Here is a 23819-nt window from a genome sequence, read left to right as displayed (position 1 = left end):
CACAGAAGTGGGCGTGTTATATGCAGCGAAACCTCTCCACAGAGAAGGTTGGGCATTCCAAGCTTTTTAGTTAAAAGCAGTTCAGTTTCAATATTCGGAGGCTGGAAGGTATGACTGGAGGCAGAAATCATGTTTGGGACCTGTTTATAAGTGTTTTTTAAGCCTGTCTGGATTTCATTTTTTGTCCAGACTCATACTAATGAGTTGTTTTTTACAATTTAGCCTGACTGATACTATAGGTAATGAGGAAGTTTTGTGTCCCCCCAAAAAAGGCAAAAGATACACTAACAAGATATATTCCGTAGATTTGGGCTACAAATATTTAGATCAGTGATAGTGAACCTTTTAGACACCATGCCCAAACTGCATGTGTGCGCATGCCCAAACTCAAAGGTGCACATGTGTGCAAATGCGTGCATGCACAGACCTGTGCACATGCCAGAACATGATCGCACACATGTTCAGCAGAGATCCGAAAACCATCCCAACACCGGCAGCATAGCAAGAGGTGAGATCTTTTTCTTTCGTGAGCTCCTGTTTCATCATTTGCAGGGGAACAGAAGCTCACGAAAGAAACGCCATGGAGATCTAACTTGGGCAATGGCGCATGCCAGCAGAGAGGGCTCTGCATGCCACCTCTGGCACGGGTGCCATAGGTTCGCCATCACAGATCTAGAAGACTGTTATAACAGCAAAGGGGTTTCTGTACTCTGTTTGTAGCTATTCAGTGGGTTTTTAGGTTTTTGTTGCCCGGATCTGTTAGTCCAGGGGTCAGCAAACTGTGGCTCTGGAGCCGCATGAGGCTCTTTCATCCCTCTGCTGCAGCTCCCTGTCACTCAAACTATGTGTCACAACCGCCAATGTGTGACACCTGGATGTCAGCACACACAAGCAGTAGGTTTGCAGCAGGTAGATAATTTAAGTTCAGCTTTTTGCTTCATAAATACAAGGACTCAAATAGACATTGAGTATTTTATTTGAAAGTAACCTTCAATCCAGCATCTTTTATTTCAGAGTTCAAAATGTTGCATGCAGAAGTAAACATTTGTTTTCTCTGATTTGATTTTTTTTTTTAATCCGTAGCATAAAGGTTAAAAAAAAAACCTGACACATGCAGTGTTATCTTCATTTTAATGTCAAAAGGGTTTTGTGGCTCCCAATGTTTAATGTGAAAAACGAGTCCAAATGGCTCTGAGTGTTTAGTCTAATAATACAAATTATTAGTAGCTTAGTAGCTTTTTCACTGAACCACAGTAAGAGTTTAGATAATCCCTAGCATAAACATTGCTCTTCGTAGGAAAGCTTTTCAGAGGAAATAATATATTTTTAGTGTTGGTTGCTCTGTGTGGGCTGGTTTACATAAATATATTTGTTTCCCTTTTTTGGCAACAACCATACACTGTCACTTTGATCCATTCCGTATTCATTTATTAGCTGTTTTTGTGAGTAGCTGCCTGTGTTTTCACACATTGATCAATTTGGCAGAAGTCTTAACAGGACCCATGGAATAAAGCAATGTGATCATATGAGTATTAGGATTTGACAGCCTTACAGTTCTGTTCAAGGGCCTTTTTTAATAGCATGGGTGAAGAATCTGTGACCTCCCAGATAGGCCCAAAGATCTCTATCTTTGGGTTTTGGGGAGAGAAACAGAATTATCTGAATCATTAATACTGCGGAAAAGCAGTCTGGCTTATTCTGACCAGGAGCACCTCCAAATCTAGAACCAATGTTGTTCTACTGCTTCAGCAAAGCAAGCCATGGAAATCAACAATATCCATTTCAAATCATTATGTTCTGGTGCACATGGCTTTTAGCACTTCCTCTTTTTGTTGAAATTCTTTTTTAAAATATTTTTTTTATTTTTTATTTTTAAAACAAACACAACACAAACAATCCTCCTTCTCTACATACTGTAGAAAGTGTATCAGTTGGCTACAAAAAGGCTTTCGTGCATCTCTTCCACAGTCATCAACCATAATTCATATTAACTCAAGTATTTTAACTCAGACATGTATACATATTACCATCATCATACCTCCATTTTCATTTGACTATAATTGTTCAAACGTCCTTCATCATAAAATATACCAAGATTTAAAACATAACCACAAACTGTCATTTCATATGCTATTTCTAAAATCCTCCAATGACACTGACTCCTTATGGCCTATTTTAGCTAAACAGCTATAATATTTAGTAACATTTTGTTGAAATTCTTATTCTATAACCAAGTACGCCATATGTAGATTGCAGAAGTTAACATGGGGAGTGGGGAGAGCTGCAACTTCATTATGTTGCTGGTGTTATTATCACATGTGATCTGGGTCACTGAATTGTGCAATGCCTTTGGGCAGAACAATTGGTTCTTTAAAAAATGAGAAGCCATTTCTCAAAATGTTCAAAAAACCCCACTTACAATTCTATCAGTATATCAAATACCAGGTCTGTTTGTAATGTGACTGACTTCATCTACAACTAAATGTTGGGCAAGAAAAGAGACCTAACATACTAAAACTAGTTGGGCAAAGACAGATATCCTGCCCTGTTAAAAATATACCCTCCTAGGTTCTCCCTCAGCCATGATCCTCTAGGAAACCTTTTTTAAAAGTTTTATTAAGTACTTTTATTAAGGATTTTAACAATAATAAAATATAACACAAACTGAAATCAGAAAGCGGGAAAAGAATAGAAAAAAGGAAGTATACAGTGCAAAGGAAAAAGGAAAAGAAAAAAGGAAATCGGAAGCAATATTTAAAGAATGACTTCTGATCTTCATCATAACTAGTACAATATTTATCCATGATACAATATCATTTCTTTATATAGCCTACTCTTTATTCATTCACAAATCCATGGATCATTAACGTTTCTGTCCAGATATCAACAAAAAGTCCATAAAGAATTTCCAGAATTTTATATGTCTTATTTTGACCCTGATCAAACAAATTGACTTTGTATTCCTACCTTTTGCTTCTGTTTTGGTTCTTAGTTCATTCAGAAAACTGCCATATGATTTCATGTTCCTTCAGTTTTTCTTTCTCCCATCTATAAATTTTTAAGTTTCCCTGGCTGCAGATCCTGAGGGATGTCAGTTTTAATGCTCTTTGGGGAAAGGCTCAACATTTAGTGGAGGCAGATTTCTAATAGGGAGTGTCTGCCTTAGCCGCCTACATGTGGTGACATGTTTGATCTGGCTTTGAATCAGAGCTTCGGTGTCTGGCAATATGCATGGCAAACTCTGATGAGGGCAAAATGACAAAATCACTCAACATAGCAATTACAAGTAGCAGCATTGAAGTGATGTCATCATTACATGTTTCATTATTGAGCTCCTCTTCACCCTCCTCTCCACAGTTGCCTGTGAATGTACTACGCACATTAAAGGATTAATGGCCCGCCGCCATTAATAGAACAGCCCATTACAACTTTGTGCCCATGCTGCAAATGAAGAAATGATTGTGAGTTGCTCACTAAGCATCCTAGTTATATTCAGTTGAATTAAAGAATGAGTTTCCAGTTTGTGAGTTCAGGCTTCTAAACAAATAAACTTTAATAAGTTTCTGGTTAAGGTTTGGGGCCTCTTGAGAAGATTCCACCTGTATCACTTGAGGGTGAGAAATACTGGACAGGATGCCAAAATCTTAGGCTTCTGGCTGGTGAAAAAGAAAGAGTTCTATTTCCCCATAGTAACAGCAGAATTTCTTCAGACTTATAAAAAACAAACTTTTGTTTGTGTGTCTTTTTTTAAGCAGTCAAGTGATGTAAAAGAAAAGTTCCACCAACCCCTTTATAAATAGCATTACATTAAAAAGACAAAATGGTGCAAAGGCTGCAGAGAGAAAAATCAGGAGTTGGAGAGGAAGATTAGGGGAAAAAGGGGAAGCATCAGTTATAACTTCTCAAAAAGCCACGTGGTTTGAAAAGTACAGTGGTGAGTCTTAGCACATTGTGGCTTAGCATGTTGGGCAAAGTGCAGAGAGTTGTGATTTGTCAGTCAGAATTAACCAAGCCACAGCATAAGTGGATAACTCTGAAACCATTCAAATCAGGTGGACAGCTAAGCAGAACTAGCAAAACTATTGATGGCAACCTAAGTTCCCCTCCCCATTGAAATCTGATTTATCCTAGATAGGCCAGTGTGGAAAAACAGCAGCATCCTTAGCTGTGTTATTATGGCACACTGAACCATAGGCATTTGATTTCACAAAATGCTGGCTAACATGTCACTTGATGGTTTGTGGCTCAGGGTGTTGTACAAGCCCACTTTTCTAGTTACCATATAAAATAAAGGTGCAGACAGATTCCTCTACTCCTTCCTCCAGACAGCTGATTATCTTCTTGTGAAATCTTACGTAGCCACATTATGTACTTCGTTGAATTACCAGAAAATGAACCCCCCCCCCCAAGTCTACCAAATCGTAACGGATGAATCATATGTAACATCCAGCCTCTTCCAGATACTTCAGATGATTGCAAAAGGCGGGTCTCTTGGGGCATGTTGGTTAGTGGCCAAGAGATCAGTGGTATTCCAAGAAAGCATGACCAGCCCATAAATACTTGGCAGTTATTTTTAGATATGCTTTAGTATTCTATTGTTGGTCTGATGGCGACTCTCAGAATTTGCCTTATAGTATTAAATGCTTGAAGTGTGATACAAACTTGAATCCCAGCAAACTTTGTTTTCATCCTGAAAAGCATCAATATTCAATCGGTATAATATCCCCCTTTATAAGAACAGCAATTTTTAGAATAAGCATTTGAGTATTAAGCCTTGTCTTTGTGATACCTGAACAAATACCGTTGTGTTCTTGTACTGGGAATATCACAGAGTAAATCATAGACCAAACTAATTAAGGTCATACTTCGTGTCTTTACTTTATAAAACCTTATAAACCTTGTTTTTTGTGACATCCACTCAGATAGGAACTTCATCCAAATTCTATCCAAGCTTCCATACACAATGGGAAGCTAGGGCGGCTGAAAAGATCAGTCTTGCTGCCTATCTGAGATTAAGGATTTATTCCGAATAAGAAAAGCTTGGTTTGCCCTGGTTTTATTTTACAAGAGGGCTAAAACAGGTGGTGCCCCCAGGAAAGGTTCACTGCTAGGCCATCACAGAAGCCATATATGCCAAAATGGGTATCAATCAACAAATGTGTTATTCTTAATTTGCTGTGTTGTGATGATAGGTCAAAGACTAAAAAGTTGGTATGTGACTCAGTTAAAGCTATACGAATATTAATCTACTTAATTAATAATTAATACAGTGCAACAGAACATGCTGCTAGTTTCGGGATTAGATTTAATTTATATATATTTTAATCTTGTATTTTATATTTTAGTATGCCTTATTTTAACTGTGATGCCTCTGACATAAATAAACATAGTATGCTGAGATACAGAGAAAACATGTTTCTTTCAACCTGCAAGTTTTTGGAATAATTGAGCACTGCCACGAAAAAATTTTGGGTAAAAATTTATTTTACATAGAGAACGTTGCCACTAACTGCATATACAATGCAAGATATTATTTTATTTACAGAGGGCGGGGGTGGTTCTAGTAATCAGGCTATTTGTTCACCAAGCTGCAATCGTGGATCACAGTTGGAAATTAGAGTGTTGGGGGTGGGGAAACATCAGCTCCATGCAGCTCACTTGAGAACTTCTTGTGAAGCTTAACTAGGCAACTCAGTTCTAGGTTCCAGACTTCACCACTAGCAAGTGGAAAGAGATGAAAAATGGTCGGCTGGATGAGGTGAGCAGGAGGAGACACCAGGCCCAGTTTCAGGATCTGCCTTATGGAGATACTGAATGAATGCTTCCACAAGCTACAGGCTTGGTGGCAAATTTGAACAGCAATACCCTTGAAATACAGAACATTAAATTACGGGGATTACAAGTACATGTGATGGTGGCGCCTTTCTAAGTTAGCCAAGGATTCTAAAAGCAGCAGGAGGTTTGGCCTGGAAATTCAACCACGAACCTCAGGGAATCAAGCAGAGGTTAGAATATTCTGATCTTCAACCAATCATACTGAAAACAAAGATTCTACTGGAAAAGCAAGGAGAGACTTAAACATGGTAATACACAAGTGTCCACAGGAGCCTAGAATAGCCAGCTTATTCACGCTGCTCCATCTTCACTTTGGGTGGTCTCAAAAAGGTTCTATTTTTCTTCTCTTTCTTCCCTTTTGTATTTGCTTGAAAGTTCCTCCAGCTGTCCACACGTCCATCCCGACTCTCCTGGATATGAAGATGATAAGCAGGAAGACAGTCAAGAGCAGCAATGAGAACACAACTATCATTTCCTGTCAATATCCTAACAGAAAATGTCTCTGCAAGAAGAATGTGGTGGGAAGAGGGGAGGGGTTCAAATTAAAAGCCCCTAAACCAATGATGCTTCCCCAGGGAAACTGTCAGTTTAGCCATAAACATTTTGAAGGCCAAGGAAAGTTGATAAAATATTGGGAGTTGAGCAGAGCTCTGTGAAAGCAACACAAAATAATTCCCTAGAGAGAAATTACTTTCATGGTGCCTCTTTATTCTTTGAAAACACTGTTATCATTATAGTCCTGCCCCATTTAACATAATTAGTCTAATTACCTCTCCTATATCACTAGACAGGCACGGGTTTTCTTCTCCAATCAAAGACCTTTATGCCCAATCACATATCTACTCGCATAAATCTAGAGAGACTGTAACCCAAAACCAATCTCTGTTTCAGTGTCATGTATCCTTTCTCTGGTTCAAAAGTACTGGTAATCCTCGACTTGCAACTGCAATTAAGCCCAACATTTCTGCTGCTAAGCAAGGCCGTTGTTAAGTCAGTTTTGCCACATTTTCACAACCTTTCTTGCCATAGTTATTCAGCAAATCACTGCAGTTTTTAAGTTGCTAGCACAGTTGTTAAGTGAATCTGGCTTCCCCACTGACTCTGATTATCAGAAGGTCGCCAAAGGGGATCACAAGACTCTAGGACACTGCAACCTTCATAAATATGAACCAGTTGCCAAGCATCCAAATTTTGATCACATGACCATGGGGATACTGCAACGTTCATAAGTGTGAAGTCATTTTTTTCAGTGCTGTTGTAACTTTGATCACTAAATTAATGATTGTAAGTCGAGATCTACTTGTAAACCTCGTGAACTGCAAATGTTAGCCAGTGAAGAGATGTTTTTGTCTGCCTTAGTAACAAGCTTGTTGAAAGAAAATTCCTATATCCCCAGAACAAAATTGCTACTTTTGACCTCTTGTCTCAAGATGGACAAGTCCCTGAGATGGCCATTTTCTCCACATCTGTTTAAAATCACTCCATCCGTATCAGTTAACTTTCTCCTGAAATAACAACTGGGTAGCATTAGTCTATCAGCGTGCTCTTTACATACCAGTCTTGACAACCAGTTTTCTTAACCTTTTCCACAAGAGTTTAGGATACATTTGACCTCCAGCACTTTGTTCAAAATGTTCAATGTGAGCTGGAGATAGCTCCTGGATAGCTGCAGAAGCTTCTGTTGAAATTCTTCCATTAAGAACTAACCTGACACTACCTGCTGTTGCTGGGAAATGCCAGTTAGTTTTACCAAGAGCATCCAAGCTGAATCGAAATCTGCACTTTGGCATTTCTGCTCCAGGAGCTACCACTGCATATATGGCTGAGTTTTCTCAACCTTTATCAGTTTATGAAAGAAAATTCCCATGCAATTCAGGAGCTGCTTCTGCTTTGCATTAAATCCCTGGACACACTTTCCTTTTACCTTCATTTTTATTCGTTACATTTTTATGCCACCCATCTCTGTATAAGACAACTCCTTACCAGACTGGCTTTTGCAATCAGGATGTTTGTGACTGACTGTGCAAAAGATGAGCAATCCCCACTTCCTGAGGTGAGCTGTCAATGCACGATCACAACTGAAAATATGCATAATCATCCCCAAGTTTTGGGAACCTCAATCACCTAAGCCCATTTTACTCAGGCAAAGTGTGACACTTATTACAAAATGCAGTCATTACTTGGCATTCGATCGCTTCAAAACTCGTTCAATTTGGTATTCAATGCATTTTGAAGCAAAAATCTTGTCCCACCTTTCTCCCGCTGGTAGACAGGCAAGGAAGAACTTGCTGATGTCAGCTGCCCCGTGACTCACTATTTCTTCCTGCCGAAATAGTGGGTCACTTGGTTCTCTCGGTACCCATTGGTTTTACCCAGCATGTCTTTTAGAACAAATTACTGATGAGGACTGAGATACCACTCTATACGTTTTAAAATCAACTGCTGAAACTCCAATTTGAACCCCAAAGGATGCACAGCTATGGTTACCTCAAAGTTTTTCTGCCACTCTCGCTCACGCTTGGCTTTCTCCTGGGCCTCTATTTCCTCTTCTCTCTGTCTTTTTCTAGAACAAAAACCCAGAGAGGAAAAGTTAGCATTATGTTTGCTAGACAGAGCAGAAGAGATCACAAGTCAATTTCATCTAGTGTTCCCTAATCTGGCACCATATTTTAGATTACAACTGTCATGTTACCTGGCAGATAATGGCTTTTTGGGCTTCCCTGGTTGGTTTTGGCCTAAGAAGACGGGATGAACAGAGAATTTAAGAAGAGCATAAAACAAAAGGTTTTGGGAACTGAAACTAAGAATTCTCTCCTCCCAGGGCTAAAGACACAGATCACCCCCTGGAGCCAATATTAGATATTGCAATGTGAACACATTTAACAGAAGTATTTTCTCCTCCTATTCAATCCCTCTGTCAGCTTTTATTACTATATTTTTCAACATACAGCTATGGCTTAAAAATATAAGAGGCCACAATTCAATATACATTTCTATGCCCTTGTTGAGTGGGCTCTAAAGAAAGTTTCTACTCCTTAAAGGAACTTGCATTATACAAATGAAAGAGTCTCACTGAATTCCTCAAGACAGAATTTGCCCACAATAAAGGAAGGAAATCTGTAAAGCATATTACCAAACACCTACAATACACAAGAGGCACAATAATATACACAAACCTGCCCGAGAGAGAATCTATACAACTACATTTGTCACTCACAATATATCAGCAATAAATGATTACAATCTTTGTGTTACAAAGTGAGCTGGCAGCACTGTGCTACATTTACTTTAAATGGTCACTTTGCTTATCTGGCATTTAGTACCTATTTGATCTTACTGCTTGCCATGAACCCAGGAAAATGGATTCATTCTGGCAATTTCAAGTTAGACCTAGAACAGCGATGGCTAACCTTTTTTGGCTCGCGTGTCATAAGGGGGGGGAGAACAGGGGGGTCGTGCGCGGGCGTTCCACGCCCATAATGCAACGTGCAACCCTCCCAGTGCGCATGCTTGCATGAGGCGCTCCCCATTTTTTGCATACTTTTTTCACCCTCCCCAGGCTCCAGCGGCTTTATAGGAGCTTAGGGAGGGCGAAAAAAGCCTCCCCCGCCCCTTGGAGGCCCTCTGGAGACTTCAGGGACCTTCAGGAGGCTTCCCTGAAGCCTCCAAAGGCAAAAAATGATCCTATGAGCAAACCTGAACCAACCCTACAATCAAACCAGAAGTGACTTCCGGTTTGCCTATAGGGTGCTTTTTAGTCCTCCGGAGGCTTCAGGGAAGCCTCATGAAGGTCCCTGAAGCCTCCGGAGGGCTAAAACCGACCCTACGAGCAAACTGGAAGTCCGTTCCTGAATTTCCAATTTGCCCGTAGGGCCGGGTTTTTGTGCTCTGGAGGCTTCAGGGAAGCTCCTGAAGCCTCCAGAGGGCCTCGGGAGTGGGAGGCTCTTTTCGCCCTCCCCAGGGTCCTATAAAGCCTCTGGAGCCTGGGGAGAGTGAAAAATGCCTTTAAAAAAGGCTGAACTCAGCTGGCCAGTGCACACATGCGCGCTGGCCAGCTGTCAGGGCAACGCCTTACGTGCCCTGACAAATGGCTCTGCGTGCCACCTGTGGCACGTGTGCCATAGGTTCGCCATCCCAGACCTAGAAGAATAATTTATCATATGCGCTAGAAAGTGAGTATAAGTAGACCTCGTGGTTACAACAGTATTGGGACCGAAATTTCCATCACTAAGTGATGCAGTCCTAAAGTACAATGTCATGTGATATTGCTTAGTGATAGCAGACCCCAATCCAAGCCATTCACAGCTTGTTCCCACCCAGCCCCAAGCCTCAGTAAGAGGCTGCCTCCCCAGATACTTCGTTGTGTAGGTTTATGTTTTAGCACTGTGATAAAGAATTCCATTTAAGCAGTCTTCTGTCACTGTCAATAATCAAGCCTTTTTATGTACACCAGAACGTCTAACCTCAGAGTATTCAATGCAAGCTGCAAGCCAGCATTGTGTCCTACCTTTCGTGCATTTCCTTTGCTTCCCTTTCTTTCCTTTTAATTTCGAGCTCTGCGAAGAGTTTCATTGTCTGTTTGTACACTGCCTGCTTGAACTGTAAGAAACAGAGATTCAGCACCAACGTTACGGCTCAGCTACAGTTCAATCAAACATTAATCCTGAAGCTAAATAAAAAGGCCAGCTGTCTTTCAGGAACATATCATAATAAACTAATACTAACCCAGAGGCTAGGCTTGAGGTTATATACTAGATGTAGTCAACCTATCATGAAGCAACTGCTAGAGGAAGTCTAGAGCACCCCAGCTATGCCCTTGTGGTATGCCTGCCACCAACCACTAAATGTCTATGGAGATTCTCAGTCATCCAGATCATGGTTGTCCCAAAGGTGCTTTTCCAAATGGCAACTGGATTTCTTTGGTTTTTCCTTAAAGACATTTTGCTTCTCATCCAAGAAGCTTCAGACATTATATCACTAGCACATCCCAGAATAATTTACATAAATATTGCATAAATATTTGCAGGATTGTTAATATGAAGAATACAAACACATTCTAGTTTGGCAATGATGTGTAATAAAATATAATTCAAAGAATGCAAGAGAGGAGGAGTAACAGATATATTATTGGTCTGGAACCAAACCAAAACTCCTCAAAAAGTGGTGCAAATATTGATCAAATAAAGGAAGAGGACTAGGTGAATTTCATTCTTGGAAATATGAACTGGTCAACTTACTATTTGTGGATCATCTTCTTCTACATCGGTCGTCTTGCCATCTTTCTTTAACTGTTTCTTTTTCTCTTTTACCTAAAAGAGATTTCACAAATAAGGAACACGGAAGCTGCAGAGCACTTCATAGTACAGTATTGTGCTAGCTCATTCTAAAATCAAAAGGCTTGGTGAAATCACTCTCATAAGCATAATTTTTGCTAGTCTATTTACTTGTTAGGATCTGAATGCCTGCAGAAAGAAATATATCACATGATCACTTTCCCAGTGTTACAAGAAAGAGATATACTTGATGGAACTTAATTCTACCCAGATGTGTATGCTACTATCTGAACAGGAATAACTGCTCCTATTGCTTTATATATATAAAGGTAAAGGTTCTCCTCGCGCGTATGTGCTAGTCGCTCCCGACTCTAGGGGGTAGTGCTCATCTCTGTTTCAAAGCCAAAGAGCCAGCACTGTCCAAAGACGTCTGTGTGGTCATGTGGCCGGCATGACTAAACGCCAAAAGCACACAGAGCACTGTTACCTTCTCACCAAATGTGGTTCCTATTTTTCTACTTGCATTTTTTACGTGCTTTTGAACTGCTAGGTTGGCAGAAGCTGGGAGAAGTAATGGGAGCTCACTCTGTTACACGGTACTAGGGATTTGAACTGCTGAACTGCTGACCTTTCTGATCAATAAGCTCTGTGTCTTAGTCACTGAGCCACTGTGTCCCTTCCATATGTGTGTGTGTATGTGTGTGTGTATGTGTGTGTGTGTGCGTGTGTGTATCTATGTATGTAAAAAAGTAAAAAAGCATCAACTTTTGTATCATTCGTTTTTTGATTGTTTTAACCACTCCTCCATCTATAAGGACATCTTTGGGTTACTGAAGGCTTTGGAAGATAATGAAGACATCTGCCACAGTGTAACATCAGTTGTCATTCTTCACAAACAAGGCAGCACTGAAAGACCAGTAGCTTTATTTCTTCCATGTGAATAGCAAGAAAGTGAACAGTCTCTTTCTTACTTGAAACAACACCAACAAAAAGATACAGGCTGAAGCTACTGATAAACATTTAACAACTTCCAAGATTAATAATTTGTGTGAAAACATATTAAAACTCTGAACATATATTTATTTTCTTCAACATTCCCAGCTCCATTTCTTTCTTTGCAGAATTTTAAGAAAAAACTTGAAGTAAATTTACATTATTAGACCAATCACTTTATTAATCCTTCAGATATCTTCCAACCTAAATTCACCAAATTCTAAAAGTTTAAAAGCAGATGTTAACATTCACAATATATTCTTTACAATGTGTAATTCTTTTTCTAATCACAGTTAATCTTCATCAAAGTTGTGGTGCAATAAAATATAGGTAAGCTGTGAAATAATGTAAACATATATAATTCTCAGTCTAAGCAATACGCAGACTGATACCAACTGCAGTAGTTCACATCTCTCCCCCTGGAACACAGGCTGGCTGCCACGTGCGATACTTACAATGTGTTCCACATATTCCTTTCCAGCCTGTATCACGTCCAAGGCTCTCTTCTTTTGTTCCTGGTCCAGCAACAGCTTGTATGCTTTGTCAACAGCTGACAAACAAAACATTTCTATCAGCACATTCACACAACTTGGAAAATCTATACTACTAGAGAAAACATAAAAGCATATTTGTTTTTTTTTTTGGATCTAGCAAAAAAGGAAACCTGTAATTTATCTTTACATGCTAACATCAGAATTGCCTATTACCTATTGGATACACTGCTAATGTCTGAAATCTTGAGCCAAGAACAAAAAAAGGGAAGTACCTTCAAAGGCCTTTTGCGCTCTTTCAGGATCATCTTGATTTTTGTCAGGATGGACCAAGATGGATAACTGTATAATGAAAGAACACAGACATATCAAAACATTGGAAATAATCATATAAGCCAAGCCTTTCTTTGCAATTATAATAAACAAACATTCCTAGTTACCTACTTCTGGGACAAAACCTCCCTAAATTCTCAATTTCATTGAGCCAATTTCCTCAATGCTATATAGCTAGAGAAGCATTGCAGGTGTTTTTCAGAGGTATTGGCATCACACTAATCTTTTAAAAGGACACCTGTATATTGGTCATCTATGTGATTTATTCAATATTATAATACTGAATATTTTAGCAATCTTGCCATTAAACATCTTAGAAAAGCACACCTATAAAAATATATTTAGGTGCTCATATTTGTGATTTCAGTACAAAATATCCAAATTCAGACACAAGTTTCTAGATTGCATTGCTGTGGAGGAAATTTTGTCAACAAAACAAATACTATCAGAACAGTATTGCTAACTGCTTAGGAAATGAAATGAGAAGTGGGGGGGGAGTCTGTGACTATAATAAAGATTGAATTGAACTGAATTGAATATTTATTTGTAGGTCACTCAAATCGGTTGCTACTTTGGGAATTTTGTAAAATACATAGTAAAAATGCAACAGAAACAAACAAAAAGTCTGCATAATAGTTACCAAACATTTCTTTGCCAACTCATAACCTGGTGAATTATTCTTTGGTTTCCTCTTTTATTATATGCTCGATGCTTATCTATCTAATCTTCTGCCTATTCATGCTGCATTGATTACTGAATGATCTTTTAAAGTAATGAAACAATTTAACCCCTCAAATAAGAGCAATTGGGGATAACCCCAAATACATGCATTTTTCTGTAACATTACAAAGCACTTTGTAAACTTAGCATGTTGCATATGTTCAATGAAACAGTGAGCTGCAGTTCTCAAATAAATGTATCGATTCCTACAACTGCCAAGAGGGTCTCTTCCATGTACAGTTTCCGTGCAAACTGTAGAAGCCACATACCTGACGGAATCTTTTCTTTATTTCTTCATCAGTGATTTCAGGATCCAATTGCAGTACCTGAAAAAGTCCAAGTGGGTTTTAAAAAAAAATAAAGGTCCTGCTTAGAAAACACACAAAACAGCACTATTAATGAAACGAGCTATCTCCATGCTCCAGAAACTTTTAAAATCATCAAGAAAGTAGAAAACCAAAATCATTCAGTAGGGAAATTCTTCAGGGAGTATCTCAAAAAACCATCCAGCAACAATTAGGCATGCTCAGTAGTTATCAAATACTGAGGTGAAGCTGGAAAACTAGTAAAAAGAGTAAAGGACTGAAAAACATGATTCTTGGCAGTCTGAAGAGTACCATGTCATACTGCCACTTGTTACAATCCCATGTGTCCTTCCAGCACACTTAGCAACTGAAAAATAACTGTAGTGAACCAGCAAGACACAAATGCAAGAGTCTATGAATTTAAATAGGTGGGGTGGATTCTTATTTGGCAGCAAAACATACTTCATGTCTAGAGTGAATGCCTAAATAACTAGGTATACTTCTTGCTAGTTCACCGATTCATTTCTAAAGGGAATCAAGAGTGGTGCCATTTGTGGTATAAAAGAATGAGTAAACCTTAGGTTCAAAAAGAAAATTATTGGATTCTCAAATATATTAAAGAAATGATCCACTACGACAACAAGCAATGATGCCAATCTAAAAGTTTACCACAAGTGACTGTTACGACACAAGCTAATAATTAGTTGTGTGCAAAACCAAATGGTACATATCCAGAATATTCCAGGAATGGACCATGCTAGTTTGCATATCTCTTTCAAGTAACTGGATCTATACAAAAAAACCTTTCAGTGATAGGACAATGAATAAAGAAAACAAATTTAAACATACCTCAAAGGGATTCAGATTAAAATAGGAGGCTCCAGGCCTAGTGAGCCTTTCAATCTGGTTTTTTGAAGTTAAAACAGAATCTCGCCTTTCAATTTGCTTTACCTGTAGAAATTAGGACATCATTAATAACCAGAACTGTACCAGATAATTGTGGGGAAAATAGGAAGCAGAAGATGTGTTGGGTAATAAAGGTGGGATACAAATAAAAATAATTTGGTTAATCCAAAAACCCTCAACTAATTGTGACAATATATCTTGTGAACGGAGATAAAGTCAGCTAGATTAAGGCACAACACTGATATAAAACTGCATAGGAAAATGTTGGGAATAATAGGAACTATTGTTCAACACATTTTGAAGACACTGTTAGGGAAGACTATGATGTATGCTTCATTGAAAGTGACTCAATAAATTAAATATGCTGAATAAACCCAACTGAATTAAATCATTGAATAAACATAGCAGAATTATATAAATGTATCTGATTATATTATTTTCAATTTATTTCATATTTCAATAGGGATATTAGCTATACCAGAGAATCACTAGATGGCATCAGAAAGACAGATAATCTAACTCTTTGCTACCATCTATTGGTGTCCAAACCCAGTTATGATTATATATGCAACAGGATAAAATATGTTGATTATTACAGTTGTGACCGTTCTCCTCTTCTGAAGTTCTCTAAGAGGCCGTGCCGGTTGAACTCAGTATAATGTTCAATAAAAATAAACAAAAGAACATAGGGCAAAATATAACAGAAAGGCAGATTTACATTTAGCCCCATGCACACTTTCCAAGATTTGAAAATCCATAATTTTTACAAAATGGGAAGCAATCTCAAAAGCAAACAACCTGCACACTGTTCTCTTGCTAGCGTCACTGTAATAGTCAATGAGGTGATTAAATTACAAGCCAATTATATTATAATCCTAAAGTTGTGCTATCTATCAAATGAGATTTGGTTTGAAAGAAAAACTGAACCAATATCAACCCAAAAGGACGTGTGAGAGATCAAGCAGAAAACAAAGAAGTGAAGGAGCAGGAAGATCAGGACCAAAGAAAATAATTGAAAGAATGATGCAGTTGGAAACCACATTAGAGACTATAGTGGTTTGGGTCAAAGTCACCAGGACACAGCCGAACTTCCACAGGTGACTGCAGAGCAAAAGTTAATGTGTCATCACATAAATGTGACTCATATATTTCTGATCGAATGCTTGTCTTACATGCAATGAAAGAAGAAGGATCAGAATTAAACCTGTGGCTCCAAGAAAAGAATTTGATGTAAAATAAGAAAACTGGCTGGCAAGCAGTGCTCTGTTCCTCTCCTACAATCAAGTGGAATAGAATAGAATAGAATAGAGTTGGAAGGGACCTTGAAGGTCTTCTAGTCCAAACCCCTGCTTAGGCAGGAAATCCTGCACCACTTCAGACAAATGGTTATCCAATGTCTTCTTAAAATCTTCCAGCATTGGAGCATTTACAACTTCTGGAGGCAAGATTAATTCTTCTGTCAAGAACTTTCTCCTTCTAAGTTGCTTCTCTCCTTAATTAGTTTCCATCCATTGCTTCCTGTTCTACCCTCAGGTGCTTTGGAGAAGAGCTTGACTCCCTCTTCTTTTGTGGCAGCCCCTGAGATATTGGAAGACTGCTATCATATCTCCCCTAGTCCTTCTTTTCATCAGACTAGACATACCGAGTTCCTGCAAGTGACGGGACTCCCTTGTCTTTCTCCCTTGTCCCTTTCTCTTTTTCTACCCAATTTCCCTTTAATAGGCTCCCCGCCAACCGTAATCCCAGCAGGGATCAGCCCCGAGCGCCCTTCAAACTACAACTTCCATCCGCCCCAGCCAGGGTAACGAATGGCGACGACGGGGCAGGAAGGCAAACCCCCTGAAAGGTGAGAAGCCGGCTTGTTTGGGCCCGGCAACAGACCGCGCCTTGAAAGACTCCTTCACCCCACCCCCACCCCCACCAGGTCTCCGCGCGCAGCAAGCTCAACGCTTCTCCCACCCTCTCAACCCGAAGTGGTGCTGGGAAAAGAAGAGCCGAGCTGGGGAAGGAAGGACCGGCAAGACAACCAGGATCTATACAAGAAAGTCGACCCAGAGGGAGAAGCCTAGACCGGCTAGAGGAAAACCACTAACGGCCCCAGCCTCCTGGGATCGGCCGAAGCGGGCCAGGAGGACAAGGCCTCCCTTCGGGCTACGGGGACGGGGACGGGCTCGCGGTACCTCCGTGTAGAAGGTGAGAAAAGCCTCCTCAGCCGAGCCCTCCGCTTCTCGCTCGCCCGGAGCCGCCATTTTTGGTACCACGTGACCCGCCGCGCGCCCTTTCCACCTGATCGCGACAGGCACCGCCTGGCCACCGTCACGTGACCCACAACGTCTGCCTTTCCGAGGGTGGGGGTGGGAGGGAATCTCTTAAAGGGCCAGAGCGCCGAGGTTGAGATTCCTCTTAGCCCGGCGTCCTTTTCCTGTAGTTCTACTCCCGGCTCGCTTAGGCACAATGGAACCATTTCTGGGTTTAATTTTTTTCATCGCCTTTTTTTGTGGGGAAAAAGAAATATTTCTCACAATGGCTCTTAGTCATTTCCCTTCTCTTCTTTTATCCTCCTCACGGGTGTTTCTCAAACCTCCTCAACTTACGGGGCCAAGCTTTTTTCCCCCCAAAGCACAGACAAGGAATAATGGATGGAATCTGATCAAGGAGAGATTCAACCTAGAAATAAGGAGAAAATTTCTGACAGTGAGAACCATCGACCAATGCAACAGAAGTTGCCTTCAGAAATTGTGGGAGCTTCATCCCAGGAGGCTTCCAAGAAGAGACTGGACTGCTATCTGTCAAATATGGTGTAAGGTCTCCTGTTTGGGCAGCTGGTTGGACTAGGTGACCTACAAGGTCTTTTCCAACTCTGCTAATCTGTATCTGTGGCAGTGTTTCTCAATCTTGGCGACTTGAAGTCCTGTGGATTTCAACTCCCAGAATTCCCCAGCCACCTTCAAGTCGCCAAGGTTGAGAAACACTGATCTATGGTAACTTTTAGCTGTGTAGACTCCAATTCCCAAAATGCTGTAGCTTTTCGGAGTTCAAGGAAAAACACAAGTCCGGTTGCCTTTTGAAAAAGGATCTTTGGAACAACCATGACCTAGGTGATTAGGGGTCTCTGCAGACACACAGTTTAAAGATGCTCAGGTTAAGAAACACTGTTCTGCACAATCCTGTGGGGCAGGTTTAACTAGCTAAGAATTTCAAGCTGGATCTCTTTGGTTAAAAACCCTCAAACCAGGGGTGAGTTCTTGCCAGTTCTAGCTTCTTCTATAGAAGAGGTTCCACAAATCCACCGTGCCATTTGGAACCGATTCCAGCTCCCTCCCCCCGCCCAACCTCACCATGCTTGCCCTGCCCACCGCTCACTGGTTGGCTGGTTCGCCAATCGCCCCACTCACCTCTATCTAAACTTTAAAGTCTTAAAGCTGTCATGTTTGAACACCCCTGGAGTTTTTTTTCCTAAAGGGTTAGGGATGCAAGGGTCTTGTAACTTGACAGCTTTAAGACTTGCACCCTTTAATGCCAGAGTTCCTGAGCCAACATGACTGGAGGAGGAATTCTGGGAGTTGAAGTCCACAAGTCTTAAAGCTGTCAACTTTGAACACCCCTGGTTTTTTTTTTCTAAAGGTTTAGGGATGCAAGGGTCTTGTGACTTGACAGCTTTAAGACTTGTGTGCTTCAAATGCCAGAGTTTCTGAGCCAACATTTTGGTTGCTAAGCAAGACTGTTGTTAAGTGAGTTTCACCACATTTTACAAGTTGTCCATGCCCACCCAGTCACATGACTGCCAAGCCACTCCCACTCGGTCACATGGCCAACAAGCCACTCCCAAAATCAGGCCACTCTTACAGAAGAGGTTCCAAAAAAAATTGAAACCCACCATTGCCTCAAACGTATTGTTGCTCAATATTAGCACTACTGCACGCAACATATTTTCAATCTACATTTTGCAGTTTAAAAAATGGTGGTATGTATAGTGCTCCTGTTATATTACTGAAAAGACATGCTAGGTGTATATTGACATGGACCATTGAGCCATTATTTACTGGGGGGAAATCATTTCAGCAGTGGATTGTTGAAATTTTAGGAGTCTTCCATGCTGGGTTATAATGCAGCCAGTTTGTGTGATGTACTTACTCTATGCACAGAGATAACCATGAAAAAAATAAAAGCAAATTATGAGACAGTGTAATAAACCATTTGATATACACTCATCAATATCCCTAGGGAGGGGGGCTTTTTTTGCACCATATGCTTACCCACTGACTGTAGTTAATTCAGCTGTTTTATCAGATTATCTCAGTTTTCCAGATGGCATAACACTGATCCATAAACTAGCCACACAGATTCTTGGCACATAATAAGCTAAAAAGTGCTTGATGCCCTGTTTTGCATGATATCTCAGTCACGGCTTCACTTTTTCCTTTCGTGCTTGGTAAAAACGCAGGACCCAAAAACGAGTAAAGATCGACTTGCTAACCGAAAGACAATCCCTTGCAATCAGACCGCCCAAGCCTAATTTAATTATTTTTCAAGGATTAAAAGCAATATTTCCCATTGTTCAAAAACGAGGAAAGATTAAGATCTCCCAATAGGCAAAAAAAAATTACTCATACCTATTATTTAGTAAGTGCACACGCTACATATCTATATGTTTACAGTCAATGTCAGAATATTATCCCGGAAAGCCAAGTACAGGGGCGGATCCTTTTAGGTCACGCCTCTCCATAGACAAACGTGTCCTAGAGCAGCTCCCTGCTCTAGGAAGTTCAAAATGTGAACGACCTAGCTTCTATAGTTCCTGCGTGGCTCTGATTGGCCTCGTTCTTTCCCTCTTCTCCTCCGATTGGCCTGCGCTTCACTTCGCCCCTCCTTTTCCTCCAGCAAGCAAACACACCCACCCATCCACCTCCAAGGACAGAGCTGAGATGGCTGCTGTTGGTGCGATGTTCAGATCTGGATTGCGGGGCGTGATGGCTTTACCACAGCAGCAGCGAGCCTGGAGCTCCGGCTCTGGCTCCGATCAGGTACCGTCGCCTCCGGGGCAGCAAGAGCTGTGGAAAGTCTTCGTTGAGAAGGGGAGGCGGGCGGGACTTAATAGGTGCTGGAGGCAAAGGCGGAGGCGTCTTAATGTAGGCCTCCTTTTTTCCTTCCCTTCGTGAGCTGGGTGAGCTCGGCAAAGGTGCTGGAAAAGGCGGGGGTGGCGGTGGAGCCATCCGTTCAGCTGGCGGCGCATTTGGAAAACGGGAAGCGGCTGAGGAGGAGCGCTACTTCAGGTATGGTTAGGCCTGCATTCATACATTGCGTTAAACACGAGTTAGCGAGCGTTGATTTACCCGTGGAATGTCACGTCGGGACAAGAAAAACAGATCAAGGTTGAACATAGGACCCTGGTTCACACGGGCTGAAACAACGGTTGGACTTCCGTTTTACCCTCATCTAGTTAGGGCAGAGGTCTTCAAACTTGGCTTCAAACTTGGCAACTTTAAGATTTGTGTACAAGTTGCCAAGTTTGGGGACCCCCTAAGCTAGGCTATTCTGCAGATTCACCCATACTGTATTTTAGTGACTTTGTCTTTTTTAGATTTAGTGATACATTTTCAATTTCTGACCTGCTTTCCCTTTAGAAATTCAAGATGGTATGCAATGCATTTCCACTTCTGATTTTTCTTAGTAGTAAAGGATTGGGGGGGGGGGGAGGCTGAGAAAGTTCATCCCAAACTCACCCAGGATGTTTCTGTGGCTGATGGCACATTTGAACCCAGGTCTCCCTGGTGTGATAGCAGATTTGAACCTGAGTTCCTCTCCCTTTTTCCACAACTGCATTTCCCGTCTCTTGCACAAGAGTCTGATATATAAATATTATGGGTAATACGCCAAGTTGGGAGATGCTGGATCCAAAGTCAAGTTAGGTCTTCCTTTAGTAATGGTGATACAGCCATATTCCTTTGGCTGTGAAATGAGAAAGATTAGCTCTGAAACAGCAAGTAAAGAGTGTGAAAACTAATTCCATGTTTTTGCCAAGAAAATATGCATGTGTCCAGGTAGCCAACTGATAATTCATCTCAAGAGGACGCTGGACTTTATTTTGGAGCCAAACATTTTCCAGTCAACCCTATCTCTCAGTTGTAATAAAATTAGGATTGGGAGATACCAGTATATAGACTGACTTCATTTTTGGGGAGAAAAAAGTCAATTACTCCTGTAATTACTAAAGGGTACCTAAACTCATAAACTTCACTAATCCTGAATCTGGTTTCGGCTATAAAATGTTGTAGGTATCTTATTCCCAATACTCACTTCTGTAATATGGGAGATAATATCAATTTATTTATATGGATTTATTTTAAGGATAAAATCTATATGCATGAGAACTGCTTTAAACACCTGAACACAGTGAAAGATCTAAAGAGAAGTAACTATTAACTATTCATACTACTTTATCAAATGGAAACATATTTCCCCCATTTGTTTCTCCCTTGCTCATTTAGAGGGCAACATAGCTGGCATCTCATACAAATTTAGTATTAGATTGATTTGGAGGTCTCCTCGTGATTGCATTTCATGTCCATCCGGACATATATTCCCCTAGCTAAATCCTTGAATGCTTGATATGCAATTCTACTGAAAGCAGAATATTTCATGGAATTTTGAACAGCAAACTTGAACCTAAATGTTTTGCATGCCCAAATTATGAGGCATGGGGGAAATAAGCCTTGAGTTTGTAAAAGGAAAGGTGGAATAGTTAATAGCAAATAACATAAATGAAGTTATTACTGTTCTAAATTAGCCAGACCAACTTTATATTAATGTGTTTGCTAATTAGCAATGGGATAACCTGTGAGGTAGATAGTCATTAGTATATGTTGTAAGGACTGTGAAGTGAAGGATGTGCCATTATTTTTCATGACATTTAGCTGAGGTTTGAATGAATGACAATAATATATATTATTTATCCTATTATTTTTTCAGGGAGAAAGAGAGAGAACAGTTGGCAAATCTAAGAAAACATCATGAAGAGGAAATAAGTCACCATAAAAAAGAAATAGAGCGTCTGCAGAAAGAAATTGAACGTCATAAGTACAAGATCAAGGATCTTAAAGATGATGATTAAGTTGCTGCTATTATTGATGTGGTATCTGGCCTTGCCCAGGATTTGATTCTTACCATAGTGTGAAATAAACAATTCACTCTATCTTCATAGTCAGTGTCTTCTCTAGAAAATATTTAGTACTTATGCAATCATTATTGATAGGTATTTCTTGAATCATGATTTTTGAGAGGAAGAAATGTATGATTAAAAATTTGAAAGCTAAGTTTCAGAAGGGCCACTATTTTTTCCTATTGCTTGAAAGTATATTCTTACAGTGTCTTCTCTCTAAGGATGGATAATTGTTCTTTTCCAAAGCAAGTTGAGGAAAATGAGAGATTTGGGGAGGGAAGGGGAGAATTACATGAACTTTTTTCTAGTTCTTTACAAATTTCCTAGAGGACTAAGGAATGATGTTGTAATCTAACAAAAATTGGAGATAGTTTAGCCATCATAATGATTTTTAATACGGTACTAGGCTAGTTCATGTAAAAAGTAAAGCTTAAAATATTCTAGAATATGTAGAATTTCTGATCAAAATATTTAACAATATTAGCAAATCAGAATTTTAAGAGTGACTTCTGAGCACATTTAACTATCATTTTCAAGGCTGTATAATTCTAGAGGCAAAGTGATCTTTCACATTACAGAAGCTATTATTTGTATATGTGGAAATAGTAATCATTTATTGGGGCAGAACAACCTTCAAGCATTATTAGCAGTTATAGTTAGTTTATCAACCTAGAAGTTAAATGGGAAAAAAAAGTGTCCTTGTAGTGTGACTCCAAAGAGAAGAAAGGTGATGAAAAGTCTAAGGTTTCTAGACAAGATGAGCAGCACAAAAACCTAATATCTAAATAAATTCAGAGGGAAAATTAACTAGAACATCTTATATTCTCCATAGTGAGGGAGGAGGAGTATCCAGAATGGGTTGACCTGAGGACCCAGATTGTTGGGGGCAATATGCTGACTCTCTGTAAACCGCTTAGAGAGGCCTGATAGGCCTATGAAGCGGTATATAAGTCTACTGCTATTGCTATATTGCTATATTGACCTTGTCCTCTCATGATTGGATGAGTCAGATAAGCTCTTTGGGCAACGCCTCCTGGCCACCAGGTATTCCCCAGTTATTGACTCACCCAACTCACTGGAAAGGTGCACCATTCTGGATCTCCAGTAATTTACAAGGGATTAAGGAAAATAATGAAGCTTGCCTCCCTACATCGCGCACAGCCTTCTTCTGCAAGGACTGGACTGCCACAAGCCCCTGGGGCGGCACGCTGCCCTGGCCATTGAGTGACACCGGAGTCACTCAGTGAGGACCTTTGCCAGGCAAGCAGGAGGAGAGGGAACAAGCCTCCTGGAGGCAAGCCTTTGCTGCAGAGGTTCACAGGCACAGGAGCACTCCCCCGCTCCCCTCAGGGGTTGAGCCATGAACTGCGGCTTGTTAAAACGCCCTGGAGGGCCTGCACTGACAGCGATCACCAGAGAACAAGGTGAGAGAGGCTCAGAAAGAGCTGCCGGAGGCAAGGGGAGGTGAGAGAGAGAGCCTCCAGTGGCAGCTGAAGCCACATGGCAGCCTGCAAAGGCACAAGCCATTTCCATGTGCTCCAGCAAAGAGGAGCTTTTTGAATTTGGAGCCGGGGGCCATCTTGAAACCACGTGGTCCAAGATGGCAGCCCCCAGCAGCTCAGAGGAGGCTGGCAGGAGTCGAGCTCTCAGCCCTGCAGCAACAACATCGCAGAGGCATTAGCCAAGGGCGGGGGAGGCAGGCAAAGGCCAAAAGGAGGCATATCTCCATCAAGGGGGGTTAAAGAGGCAGGCTGTGGATCAATCCCCCCCCCCCCAAAGCCTACCTCCAAGTAGGAAAGGCAGA

The 23819-nt window shown here is 40.6% G+C and overlaps 2 protein-coding genes across 2 annotated transcripts; one reads left to right on the top strand and one right to left on the bottom strand.

Moving 5' to 3' along the window:
- Window positions 1-5460: 5460 nt before the first annotated feature.
- DNAJC8 (DnaJ heat shock protein family (Hsp40) member C8) lies at window positions 5461-17153 on the bottom strand. Its single transcript, XM_032228381.1, has 9 exons — window positions 17037-17153; window positions 14800-14901; window positions 13915-13971; window positions 12868-12934; window positions 12557-12651; window positions 11073-11144; window positions 10343-10434; window positions 8323-8398; window positions 5461-6245 (listed from the first exon to the last, which is right to left on the bottom strand). Exons 1-9 carry the CDS (start codon window positions 17103-17105, stop codon window positions 6123-6125), a joined length of 753 nt encoding a protein of 250 aa, XP_032084272.1. The 5' UTR covers window positions 17106-17153; the 3' UTR covers window positions 5461-6122.
- Window positions 17154-19736: 2583 nt separating this feature from the next.
- Window positions 19737-22048, top strand: ATP5IF1 (ATP synthase inhibitory factor subunit 1). The gene is made up of 3 exons (XM_032227140.1): window positions 19737-19880; window positions 20017-20129; window positions 21826-22048. Exons 1-3 carry the CDS (start codon window positions 19782-19784, stop codon window positions 21965-21967), a joined length of 354 nt encoding a protein of 117 aa, XP_032083031.1. The 5' UTR covers window positions 19737-19781; the 3' UTR covers window positions 21968-22048.
- The last annotated feature ends 1771 nt before the right edge of the window (window positions 22049-23819 follow it).

Source organism: Thamnophis elegans, chromosome 12 (genome assembly GCF_009769535.1).
Source record: "Thamnophis elegans isolate rThaEle1 chromosome 12, rThaEle1.pri, whole genome shotgun sequence".
In the NCBI taxonomy this organism is placed as follows: Eukaryota; Metazoa; Chordata; class Lepidosauria; order Squamata; family Colubridae; genus Thamnophis; species Thamnophis elegans.
Note: the sequence above shows the minus strand (reverse complement) of the source record. Positions and strands in the feature narration are given on the sequence as shown.